Source organism: Barbus barbus (assembly GCF_936440315.1).
Source record: "Barbus barbus genome assembly, chromosome: 6".
NCBI classification, from domain to species: Eukaryota; Metazoa; Chordata; class Actinopteri; order Cypriniformes; family Cyprinidae; genus Barbus; species Barbus barbus.
In genome coordinates, this window is record NC_136734.1 from 3,993,906 (window position 1) to 4,007,846 (window position 13,941).

Here is a 13,941-nt window from a genome sequence, read left to right on the forward strand (position 1 = left end):
ACAATATTAAAAGAAGTATCCAAGAAAGTTTTACTAAAAATTCAGTTTGTATAAAACAAAAGAGCACGGATGAGAAGATACACCTCGTTTGACAAGTGTAAGGAAATATCGCTGGATGGCGCTATTGACCAATTAATCTAGTATTCCCAGTTTAAAAACCCACTGATTATAGCAATGCATCTTGCTGTACTGTTTGAAAATACTGAGTTATGACATTTTGAAAAACCCACTTTATTCTGTTAAACCACACCCTTTTTACCAGAACAAAACTATTTGGTACTAGTTCATGTGTCTGGTCTTGATATGGTTATGTAATTAAAGACTTCCTAATTTTAGAGAAGATTTGACCCAGATAGCACATGTACGTCTGCAAGATGTCTGTTAAAGATCTCTTGATCTGGAAAGCATCTGCTGTCTACAAACGTCTGACAGATGTCTTTAAGATGTCAGTTTTACATACATTCTGTTTTCTGTCATAAACATCTTAAAGACATCTAATAGACATCTATTTGACATCTAAAAGGAAACGTCCTATAGAGGTATTGCAGATGAGTAAACACCCTTTAACAGACATCTTGCAGACGTACGTGTGCTACAGTTACAGAGCCAACATTGCTCTGTTGTTGCAAGAGATTTAATTTCTGATCAAGAACACTAAAATGTTTAACTTTATATAGCCTTTAATTGACATTTTTCTTAAATTCTTCATTAAATGCTGTGAAAGACTGGGGGGGGGGGTTCTTTGCATTTTTTTGTATTTTAACCAACCTAGTAGACAGAAGTGTGTCGTGCTAAACTTCAAGTAAAACTAGTTTAAACAAGTCTAATTCTTGGATAATTATTATGCATGCAGTTTTATGACTTTGCATTCTTTGTAAGTCTAGGATTGAAAACATTATTATAGTAAATGTCTGGCATTGTAGATTAAAGACAGAGCAAATGTCTGTGCATTAGTGCACTGCACAACTTCTCCTCACGATGGCACAGTTGCTGTTGAACTTTGTTCTACATTTTACAGGTCTAGGATGTCTTCCAGCATTGCTATTTCCCAATCACTCTGCATAAAGGCTGCAGAAGTTCCTGAAACGGACTTTTAAACACCTTAAGTTCCAGGCTCTATCATGCTCTATACATGAATCTATACATATAATCTAGCTGCTGGCATTTCATGAAACCAGGTGAGTTCCAGCTTAATTCATTGAGAAAACAAAAGCTAGTTTTTATTGGGCTGATTTGTTTGTGTCATATATTGCTTCATGGCTTAAACTCCATGTTGTCTCAACTGATTGAAGGTTTAAAGTGAAATACAGGTTAAAAGTTTATGCTGTGTATCACGTCATCAAAAGTCAAATGTGTTGTTGTTCCAGTCAAGTTGTATTATTATTGCAAGTGTCTTATAATACATAAACATATCTGTTTAATGGTTATTATATTCATTTGATTTCATTTCCCCCCAGTCGTGTAGTGTATGTAGTGGAAGTGGTCTGGTCCGTGTGGTTATGGAGGGGTTTTGGGCTGTGATTTTCCCTGTGCTGAGGGTCTGGTTCACCAGTCTGGTGGTCCTGATCATGCTGCCTGCCATGTTTGGGATCTCGCTAGGCATCACTGAGACCTACATGAAGATCCTTATCAAAACCTTAGAGGTAGGTGAGATGGTAAAAAATTGTTTATTGAAATAAAGCTGAAATAAAAAAAAAAGATATTTTCTGAAAAACTTTAAAATTAGAGATAAAATCAGTTGCATTAGCAAATAACTGAAGTTGACATACTAAATTTCAAATAACTAAAAAGGAAAAAATGTAACCATTTAGAAATATTTCAAATAAATAAATAAATAATAATAAAATTGCAAAAGCACAACAAAATTACAAAAAATTAAGCTAAAATCAAATATTAAATAATCAAAATGTTAATAAAACTTTAAAGTATAAATAATTATATTTACAAGCATAAAAATAAAGCATATATTATGACCATGACCTTTTTTCATCAAGTTTTATCAAAATGCTGTAACGTCCTCCATAAATGAGACAACTTTCCTTTTTGTCACTAATGTCATTTAATAATAATATTAGCCAATAGTCAAATAGCTATTTCACATTTTGTCTTGCTCCATTCTACTTTTTAACACGCAGTTGTCTTCCTATCAGCTCCTAAAAGATAAAACAATTCAATCGATTCAAAATAAAAGTGCATGTTTATATACTATATGTGTGCATACTGTATATATTTATTATGTATATGTAAATACACCCACATCGATGTATATATTTAAAAACATATTTGTATGTAAACACTTGTATATCATTTATATACATATAAATATTTTACATATAAATCTAACATATTTCCCTTAATATATACATGTATGTGTGTGTTATATATATATATATATATAATAAATATACACAGTACTCACTCATATAGTATGTAAACATTCACTTTTATTTTGAATCAATTAATCATGTCTAATCATTTTGCAGCTCTAGTTACAAAGCCATTCAGTTCACTTTGACTTAGCTTCCCACCGTTTTTAATCACTCTGTGGCTGCAAATAATAGACTTGTAGTAATAAATTTGTAAGAGCATAAATACATCATGTAGTCTCTCAGTTGATATGAGCTCATAAAAACTGCATTTTTATTAATTGCACATGATTTAGACATATGTTTTAAAAAGGTTTAAGAAGTACAAACTCCAGAACACTACTTGGCATGCTCCCAGGACACTAGGCTATTTCACACTGTCACCAAGGGGAAATGAAACAGTTTTGACCACTGAACATTGTGGCATAATCAGATGGTATATATTTCCCAAACTGAAATGTGCTGTGTCATCACATTGTTAAGTGCCCTTTGGTCTTAATTGTGATTGATTATGCAAGTTTAAAGCCTAGATGGACAAATGGAATCATACAGTATATATTAAGCTTTGCCTGGTGTTTTTGCAGTGGGCAACACACAGAATCCAAAGGGCAAGTAGAGCAGAGGAGATACTGAAACATTCCGCATCAAATGGTGAGTTTACACACCTACAGTCACAAACACATCTGGATCCAGGTGTTTTGTAACAACAAAAAAGGATTTATAGCCTCCCCATGTAAATTCTGTCACCTTTTATCAGTTTAGCTTTATATTTGATACATATATTTGATACACTTTTTCTGAATTCTTTGATAAATGGATCAATAGAATGGCAATTATTTAAAACAGAAAACTTCTTGTAAGGTCAGTTTTGGGTTTTGTTTCATATTCTGGTTTTCATGTTTTTTATTTTGAAGGTTAGTCTCAGTTCCTGTTTGTATCATGCTTCCCTTGTGTTTCTTTGCTACTGGTTCCCTTGTTCATTGTGTCATGTCTTCATTGGTTTGCTCATGTCATGTGACCCTCATTGTTTATTATAAGTAGCCATGTCTTTGCCTTTAGTTCTTGTCCTGTATTGAAGTTGTAACCTGCTGTTGATGAGTCTAGTTTGTTCATGCCAAGCCTGTTTCAAGTCAAGTCAAGTCAAGTCTGTTTGTATTTTGGATATCACGTTGTAAATAAACTGCACTTGGGTTCTTCACTACGCTCGCCTTCAGTGGACTGCTTGTTACACTTTTGTAACATTATAAATGCTTTACTGTCACTGTTGATCAATTTAATGCATCCTTGATGAATACAAGTATTAATTTCTTTAAAAATACAAATGAATGACCGCAAACTTGTAAATGGTAGTCTATACTGTTTTTTATTTCCATGCTGCTCCGTTCCAGTCCAGTGACTGCCAATCTCCAAAAAGTACAAAAAAACACCATAAATCACCACGAAAGTGGTAAATATGCCTTGTTCGCTTCATATTAAGTCATTTGAAATCATATAACTTTGTGTGAGGCAAGTCGATGGACCATTTTTTTAAGCTGAATGCAAATGAGATGGCAGATCTTTGACATGTGGAAGATTATCAGTGAATAATGTCTTAAACCTCAGTCTGTTCCTCACTGTTTAAGGATTACTCAGGATTTCAGTTTTTGAGTTCAATGGAAAAAGAGCTGGACTTTTCTATATCGTTCCTCTGGTTCTTGTAAAAGTAAACAGCATTTTTAGTTTTGCTGCACGATGGCTGTTTCTCATACGATCAGTGATCTGACAAGACACAAGCAGTGCTCTGAGATCTCTCAGTTTATCTGTCTACTCAAGTAATCACACCTTACACAATGACTACAGTTTCTCTCGCTCTCTCACATGCTCACAGTGGACTTTAGCCCATCTTTATCAGTTACACCCTGCATACACCTCACTGATCTTCACTGATTAATCAACATCTTAGTTGATGAAAGCGTTCCTGATTATACTAAAGTGTGTCTCTTTTGAATGTGCTTCACAGAATGGGCACTGTCTTCTATGTGCTTGCATCACATTAAAGCACTAGTTCACTCAAAACTGAAAAGTCCTTCATCATTTACTAATGTTAGCATTATTTTTTTTCCATATACTGTAATGGATGTGATTGGGCATAGTAGACACCTGTCACCTGTCATTCATTCAAATACACTGATTGTTTTTTAAAGAAATGAATAGTTTTGTTCAGCAAGGACACATTGCATTGATCAAAAGTGACAATGTTACAAAAGATTTCTGTTTTGAATAAATGCAGCTCCTTTGAACTTATTTATCAAAGAAACCTATAAAAAATGTAAAATGATTTCTGAAGGATCATGTTACACTGAAGACTGGAGCAAATTCAGCTTTGCATCACAGGAATAAATGACATTTGAAAATATATTCAAATACAAATCAGTTCTTTCAAATTGTAATAATGTTTCACAATATTACTGTATTTTTGATCAAATAAATGCAGCCTTGGTGAGCATAAGAGTCTTTCATTATTTCATTCTAACTAATAAACCAGCACTTTTGTTTGTATGACTCAGGTTTAATTCAGCGGGATGATTCATCTTTGGAGCAGGAGATCGAGGAGTTGCGTCGGAACAGGCCAAAGTCAGCCGAGCGTGGAGATTTCACTCTGAGCGACGTCCTGTACTTCACCAGGAAAGGCATTGAGAGCATTGTGGAAGACGATGTCACGCAGAGGTTCACCTCAGAGGAGCTGGTGTCCTGGAACCTCCTCACCCGAACCAACAACAACTTCCAGTACATCTCTCTCAGGCTCACTGTACTGTGGGGAGTTGGCGTGGTCGTGAGATACTGCATACTGTTTCCTCTACGGTAGAGTACTCTTTCATTCTTTAGAATATTAATATTTCATTCTTTAGGAAATTAATACTTTTATTCAGTAGGAATGCAATGCATTAAATTGATCAAAAGTGACTGCAAAAACATTTTGTTATAATGTTATTTCTATTTCAAATAAATGCTGTTTTAATCAATTCTGTATCCCAGCTTTCACAAAAATATTAAGCAGCACAACCGGTTTCAACATAATGTTGATAACAATAATGTTTCTTGAGCAGCATCTTCACGTGACACTAAAGAATGGAGTAATGATGCTGAAAATTCAGCTTTGCATCACTATTCAAATAGAGAAGTTATTTTAAATTCTAATAATATTTAGTAAAATTACTGTTTTTGCAAATAAATGCAACCTTGGTGAACAGAAGAGACCTCTTTCAAAAACTTTTGAACAGTGCATTAGTATATTGGTGAGATTCATTGCTTTGTTCTTGTCTTGTCTTATATTATATGAAAAAAAGTCATTATTTGGATTCTAAAAATAAAAATGAGTCTAGTAATGTTTTTCACTGAAAGTCAAGCACCTGTCCTTCTGTTATTGTCACTGTCTGTAGGATTACACTTACAGCTATAGGGCTGAGCTGGTTGGTGATTGGCACAACGATGGTGGGTTTCCTTCCCAATTTCAGGTAATGCTTTAGTGATGTTATCAGCTTTACAAATGTAAGTATAATTCATGATGGCACACCAATTCCAGTCTCTTTCTATACTTGAAGAGACCAAGACTGCTGAGCACCAGCATATTATTTTTATGGACACTAGTGCTGGTTGGTCTACACTAGGCTTCCTAACCAAAGCGTCTTCATTTACCCGTGTCTAAACCAACAAGACCATCAATAATCAGCAATGACCATGCTAATTAAATAACCAGTTTCTCCCTAATTTCTTCTGGTACCAGCAGTAACCATGGGCTGCATTTCCCAAAAGCATCATAAGCCTAAGTAGATTGAAGAAACCATTTGCACCATTGGCTTATTATGCAGCAGCATAATTATCACTATAATCTTCGTTAACTAATTATGTATGAGATATTCAGATAGTAATGTTTTTGCATCTCTGCCACTTTATATTGTATGTTAAGTACAAAAAATGTCTCAAGTTGTAAATTCAGTTTTCAAGACTATACATTTTCACCAGCAATATTTTGGAGAAAAAAGGCGATGAAATCCATCATAGCATGTGGGATCATTTTAAATAATTTTTCAAAGCCAAGCCGATTTCTTCAACATAATTTAGTCTATATAATATAGGCAATTTTAGTGTATATAGTTTGTCATGTGCTCTTGTCATTTTTTTTTTTTTTATATTTCTATTCAGCTTCCATTTAAGTGTAAATTTTGTATCTAATATTTAAATTTTTACATTACAAATATGATGTCAGTAATGGCTAATTGCATGTTATTCGAGTTTTATTCCTAGTAACAATTAAGTCTTAAGATTTACATCAAAATAATTTTTTTTTTGCAAAGGAAGCCCTTTATTTGCAGAATAATTTTGATTCGATATTGAATGCTAAAAAATGCACTTCAATCTCGTAATATTCAGTTTTCTGGGTGTGTCTATTAAAGTGTTGTTTAATTCTACTCATATTTATTACAATCCTCAGAGTGAAGGGTTGGTTGAGTGACCTGGTCCACTTGATGTGCTACAGGATCTGTGCAAGAGGCCTTTCAGCTACAATTCACTATCACAACAAGTGAGTTCAAGGCTCCGTTTAACAACAACAACTGGTCTAATCAAGGAACAATAATATGGTTTACGGTGGGTTGCACCAACAAGGATTAAATTAAGCAAAGTTTAGAGCTAATCAAGGATTTGTTGATCTGGGTTTTATTTGAAATCGAGTTAATTTTAAACTGAGATTAACAAATCGGGGATTAGAATTCTAACCTGCCATTAAAACCTCCATCTACGATTAATTTTCTCCGCCATGATGGATTCGTCCTGTAATTAATCAACAAAATTCCTTATCCTCTGTCTCTGACATCAGTTGTTTTTGTCGATAAAGGAAATAAACTTGTAAAAGATCAGCCAAAACCCAGTGAGCTAAAGTGGCAAGTTTGAAACACTCAACATAGACAACAACTCTGTGGCTGTCAGCTTTTCTACCAGCAGGGCTTACTGACAAACATCTGTGTTAAATGTGCAAGTTGCGTGTTAAATGAGTCTAATTGTGCAATACTAATTCTTCTTACAGACAGAACAGGCCTAAGAGAGGAGGCATCTGTGTAGCTAATCACACTTCGCCAATTGACGTCGTTATTCTGGCTAATGACGGCTGTTATGCAATGGTGAGTGAGACAGAAATAACTCTTCAGTGCAGTGGTTCTCAAATCTTGGTATTTGCACTTTATACAGGTTTGTACAGGCTTTTATGCACTTATCTTGTTGTGCTCAGCAGGTCTGCAGCTTTACTTGATATGATTTATACAATACGACTGATACGAGTGAATAAGACTTCAATTACAATCTTTTTCACATTAAGCAAACAAATAATTTCAGAACATTAGGAATGGCGTATATAAATCATACTTTGATGGTACATTATGTGTGCTTTTTTTGGAATTAGCAGAGAACTATTATGCTCCTTTTTACAATATGTAATATAAGTCTCAGCTGTCCCCAGAATGTGTCTGTGAAGTTTCAGTTCAAAATACCCCACAGATAGAAAATGGCTATTTTGAGTGTATGCTGCCAGAAACAGGCTGTTTTCATACATGTCTCTTTAAATGCAAATGAGCTGCTGCTCCCTGACCCCTTTTCCAGAATAGGGCTGTGCCTTTACTGCTCTTTCCTCAGATACTTTGTTAAAAAACAGCTGTTTGGTTTTGATTATCGTGTCTATCACACTGAAATGATGTGTTTTAAACCATATTAGTTTAAACTTCTGATATAGGGTTTTCTGAGTGCACACATCTGAAGCACGCACACAGAAAGCGGCTGGCTTGTGAGTACTAAACTAAGTTCTCTTTCATGTCTTGTTGCGCTTAAACTGTCAAATGCACACAAGTTTGTTAAAAACACACATGAATTACAAAAACAATGGGTGGAAACTTGCAGATTAAGGAGCGTGATATTATTATAAGAGCCCCTTTCTACATCATGGGGGGAGCGAAATCTGACACACTCACTTTTTCACAAGCTTGCAGAGAAAGGCTTACAAAACCAAATTTACTGGGTTGTACTTTTTCAAGTTTTCTGGGTTGGTAGATGCACGATTATAGCACTTAAACATGGAAAAAGTCAGATTTTCATGATATGTCACCTTTACGGTTACAGTTGCCATTTACCGTTGCCAACCAGTAATTCTTGTGTTTAATGGATGAAAATGTTGTACAGGTTTTGAGAGAAACAATTAGTATTTTGGGCATTTAATATTGCTCCTGAAAATCATATTAGAATATATATATTTTTTGTTCTGTATTTTTTTACCATTGTAATTTTTTCATTATTCATCATAAAATAAATACATAAATAAATAAATAAAATAAAAACTGAAGGAAAATGCAGATAATTAACGTTTTTCAGTAATATTAATATTGATACGGATTTAAGTTATTTTGGAGATATTTTAAGAGCCATATTTGGATACTTTAAAATGTTTTTGTTCTTTTTATTTGTTTTTTGTTTGTTTTGCTATAATTTTATTGTTATTTATCCTATAAAAATATATAGAGCCGAAAAACTAAATATTTTTCAGTAAAATTTGTATACAATTCATTTATTTTTAGATGTTTTAAGAGCCATATTTGAATACTTAAATTGTTTTGTTCTGTATTTTTTTTTTACAAAAATGATTTATCTCATAATTTTTCATTATTCATCATGTAAAAAATAAGTAAAAATACTGAAACTTTGTCTTTCTTTATGTATTTCAATAATATTAATATTCATATACAATTAATTGATTTACAACCCAAATTCCGGAAATGTTGGGACATTTTTTAAATTTGAATAAAATGAAAACTAAAAGACTTTCAAATCACATGAACCAATATTTTATTCACAATAGAACATCTGTGAATATTTTATTCACAATAGAACATCTGATGTCTGCTACAGATGTTCTATTGTGAATAAAATATTGGGTCATGGGATTTGAAAGTCTTTTAGTTTTCATTTTATTCAAATTTAAAAAATGTCCCAACATTTCCGGAATTCGGGTTGTATTTTGGAATATTTTAAGAGCCATATTTGAATGCTTAAAATATTTTGTTCGGTGTTTCTTTTTCTACAAACATAATTGATCCAGTATATATTTTTTGGTTAATCAACATTAAAAATATATATAAAGCTGAAAGAATTTTTTTTTTCAATAACATAACTGCTAATATTGTGGGCTACTGTTTTTGTTACATTTTTTAAGTATTAGCTAAATTAATACATGTAAATGATTTTGGCAAGACCAAAAACACAAAAAACCCCACTGCTAATTCATTATCTGCCTTATTAACCCTTAGCTCCTAAATTGAAAATAATTGCTCACAATTAAACAAACCCTTTTCTGTAAACAGGTAGGACAGGTTCATGGTGGTTTAATGGGAGTCCTCCAGCGTGCCATGGAGAGATCCTGCCCTCATATCTGGTTTGAGAGAGCGGAGATGAAAGACCGCCACCTAGTGACACAAAGGTAAAACAATAATAATGATGTTCTATTATTGTTAATCAAGCAAATCACTACAAAAAATATTTTCATGATTTTATATTTTTGTAATAAAATATTTTTCATGATTTTTTACATTAATCTCTCTACAGTATAAAGCTGAATATATGCATGCATATATTTCTCTGCATATTTTCTTAGTAAATACCTCCCTGTTGCATGCTGGGTCATGTCTGTCTGAGTCAGTGTTTCTGTTGTGCCTCACGCTTATTTAAAAACAACACACAGTGTTCTGACATGCACTGAGGACTTGAGAATTACATTGCACAGATGCACAAATACTAATACATCCAAGTTTCATACATACTTACAATTTGAAATGTTGGCCGCAGTTTAATATTATTTCATGCACAGAGGATCTCTGCAGTACTACATTTTGGTTTATTGTCAGTCTGTTTTCTTATGAACGTACTGGTCACACTTTATTTTGTGGACCAGTTCCCACTATTAATTAACTATTACTACTTTTGCCTTAATAAACTCCTAATTTGCAGCTTATTAATAGCTAGTAGGGTAGTTGTTAAATTTAGGTATGGGGTAGGATTAAAGGATCTAAAATATGGTCATGCAGAATAAGGCAATAATATGTGCTTTATAAGTACTAATAAACAGCCAATATGCTAATAATATGAATGCTAATAAGCAACTAGTTAATATTTAACAATTTAACATTTCAGTAGTGCCCCAGGCAGCCTTTTAACATCATGTCAGTACAGTTTCTGTCTACTTGAATGAGAATTTCTAAAACTATTTGCCGTTTCAGTAACATAGCCATTTCAATTAGTCAGTTTACAAGGCAGGTTTAACTTTGCTCTCTTTGTATTACAAGAAAAATGTTAAAAATGCCTGATTATCATCTGTTTGCCACTCACCACCACTATATCAAGTTTAATATAAAATATCAAGTTTTCATTATGTAGTTTTTTTTGACAAAATCCAGAATTTATCTCTCACTTTCTATTACTTTCAGTACTATTCTACCTGTAAATTTAATCCAAATTAAATCTAAAGATTAATATAAAAAACATATTTTTATAGACTTATGTAAATGTTAAAATAACATTTAAAAATTCATTTGAACATTTGGGTTTGTTGTATTCATTTGCCATTCATCACCATTAATATTAATCTAGAATATCAAGGTTTGTAATGAAAGTTTTTTTCTCTCCAGAAGAAATCCAGAATTTATCCCTCGAATTTCTATTCATTTCAGTACATTATTTAATGTTTAAATAAATAATGTCTAAATATAATCAATTTGTCATTCATCACCACTATATTTTAATGTAGAATAATAAAGAAAATTCATTAAAATATCAAGTTTTCATCATGTAGTTTTTTTTTTGGTCCGAGTAAATCCAGAATTTATCCCTCACTTCCTTAAATTAATTTCTGTTCTATTCTGCCTGTAGATTTAATCTATATAATATAAATATAATTTCATGTTGTGATTCGTTTACTTTATCAATTTTTCTATATATTCCTCATACTCCCTTTCATAACATGCTGGTCTATTCATTTTTCTTGTTTTCTCTTCCTTCCCAGGTTGAGAGATCACGCAAATGACAAAACAAAGCTGCCAATACTCATCTTCCCTGAGGGTAAGTGCATAATAACAACGAGAAACACACTGAGATACAGTTTCAGTCGTATTTCAGGTCCTGCTCGACAGCATTGTTTCTAAAGCTCAACGGTTGAAGTTTAATACTTGCACCTGGTTGCCCCTGCAGGAACTTGCATCAATAATACATCAGTAATGATGTTTAAAAAGGGAAGTTTTGAAATTGGAGGAACTATATTCCCCGTGGCTATAAAGGTAAAATATCAATACTTGTCTGTTATGCACATTACCTGCTGTAAGGAGACAGGGTCATATTTACTATTTTTGTTGACTTGAAAAATGCATTGTACTAAGTTACAATGTGAATGATAATAATGATTAAAAATAGTTTTATTTAATTTGAATATATTTTATAATGTAATTTATTCCATGATCTTTCACTCATCATTCTTATATGCTGATGTTCTGCTCAGATTGGTGCTCAGTTATTAATAATGATTACTATATGTTGATTGTCAATTAATAATGTGGATGCTGAATATTTTTCTGGAAACCACAAACACATTTTTTTCAAGATTTTTTGATGAATACAAAGTTAATTGAACAGCACTTATTCAAAAAAATTTTTTTTTTTTTTTTTTTTGGTAACAATATAAGTGTCTTTACTGTCACTTTTAATCAATTTATTGCATCCTTGCTGAATAAAAGTATAAATTACTTAAATAAAGAAGTTACCCTAAACTTTTGAATGGTAGTGTATTCTAAAAATATTAATCTGTAAAAACAGTTTTCAGCATTGATTAAATTAGGAAATGTTTCTTGAGCAGCAAATCAGCATATTAGGATGATTTCTGAAGGATCATGTGACACTGAAGACTGGAGTAATGATGCTGAAAATTCAGCTTTGCATCACATCAAATAAATGAAATAAATTATATTTTAAAATATTTTCGAATAGAAAACAGTTCTTTGAAATTGTAATAATATTTCACAATATTTACTATTTTTACTATATTTTTTGATCAAATAAATGCAGCTTTGGTGAGCATAAGATACCTATTTTCTGCCAAAAACGTAAAAAAAAAAATCTTGATTACTCCAAACTTTGTTAAATTTGTAATATAGCTCATCCTTTAAATTATTTTTTACATAAAATTATTCTAAAAATATTTCCTGTAGCAGCTGTTTAATTTGATAAATAATAAAAATAATTATTAAAAATAAATTAAATAATTATCATTAAATTACTGTTTCACATACAATTTAAAATAAAGCAGTAATATACAGAGTACTATGTTTTGGTCCCATGTTGTAATGATCTTCATAGCGTGTGTGTGTGTGTGTATGTGTGTGTGTGTGTACTGACCTACTATGACCCTCATGCAGTGTCTGTGTGTGTGTGTGTGTGTGCGTGTGTGTACTGACCTACTATGACCCTCATGCAGTGTCTGTGTGTGTGTGTGTGTGTGTGTGTGTGTTTGTATAGTGACCTACTATGACCCTCATGCAGTGTCTGTGTGTGTGTGTGTGTGTGTGTGTGTGTGTGTGTGTGTTTGTATAGTGACCTACTATGACCCTCATGCAGTGTCTATGTGTGTGTGTGTGTTATATATAGTATGACCCACAGTTTGGAGATGCTTTCTGGAACAGCAGCAAATATAGCATGGTGAGCTATCTGCTGCGGATGATGACGAGCTGGGCCATAGTCTGCAACGTCTGGTATCTGCCTCCAATGGCGCAGAAGGTGAGAGCTCAAGCTGTAAAATAGCTGTAGCTTTTTGTAGCACTATGTTGATGTGATTGGTGACGCCCTCGTTGACTCATTTCCTGTGCGCACAGGAAGGAGAGGATGCTGTGCAGTTTGCCAACAGGGTGAAATCAACCATTGCACAACAAGGAGGTTTAGTGGACTTGGCCTGGTGTGTAAAAGAGTTTGTCTTTAGCTGTCCTGCTATTGATTGAATTTAAGTTAAAGGCTTATTACTGTGTGTCTCACAGGGATGGGGGTCTGAAGAGGGCAAAGGTGAAGGATTCATTTAAGGAGCAACAGCAGAAGAAGTATAGCCACATGGTGGTGGGTGATGACAGCAGTGACTGAACACAAACACCAATGATCAAAGATCTTCTCTTACACCAATCACTGGAATTACTTCAACTCGTTGACAAAAGTACAGGAGGGCCTATTTATACTACTGCTGCTAAAATTGATTTTAAATGGGGGATAAATAAAAATAAATATGCATTTCAAATGCATTTGAAATCCCAGTTTCATATGGGCTGTCCTGCTTTTCTGTGAAGAGTTGTATTTGCCAGAATATTAATTGGGTGAAAAAGCTTTTGTGTTTAAATTATTCCCTTTTTTGAGAGTTTTTGAATTTAAAATGTATAAAAAGGACAAAATTATAAACGTGTGATTGGGGGTAATATTGAGTTCAGGACATAATCTCAATCTCAGAGCAAATAAACTTTTGTGCTTTTTTTAACGT

At 33.0% G+C, this 13,941-nt stretch overlaps 1 protein-coding gene across 1 annotated transcript; it reads left to right on the forward strand.

Annotated features, from left to right (window-relative positions):
• The first annotated feature begins 1,016 nt into the window (after positions 1-1,016).
• Positions 1,017-13,941, forward strand: LOC306871457 (glycerol-3-phosphate acyltransferase 3-like). Its single transcript, XM_079419406.1, has 13 exons — positions 1,017-1,178; positions 1,458-1,643; positions 2,951-3,017; positions 4,913-5,207; positions 5,786-5,860; positions 6,838-6,927; positions 7,429-7,522; positions 9,746-9,861; positions 11,440-11,495; positions 11,625-11,710; positions 13,071-13,199; positions 13,295-13,374; positions 13,454-13,941. Exons 2-13 carry the CDS (start codon positions 1,500-1,502, stop codon positions 13,551-13,553), a joined length of 1,332 nt encoding a protein of 443 aa, XP_079275532.1. The 5' UTR covers positions 1,017-1,178; positions 1,458-1,499; the 3' UTR covers positions 13,554-13,941.

Coding starts and splice junctions, on each gene's coding strand:
- LOC306871457 (XM_079419406.1), top strand. CDS start 1,500: ATGGAGGGGTTTTGGGCTGTGATTTTCCCTGTGCTGAGGGTCTGGTTC. Junction 6,928..7,428: donor ACAATTCACTATCACAACAA/GTGAGTTCAAGG, acceptor TTCTTCTTACAG/ACAGAACAGGCCTAAGAGAG. Junction 7,523..9,745: donor ATGACGGCTGTTATGCAATG/GTGAGTGAGACA, acceptor TTCTGTAAACAG/GTAGGACAGGTTCATGGTGG.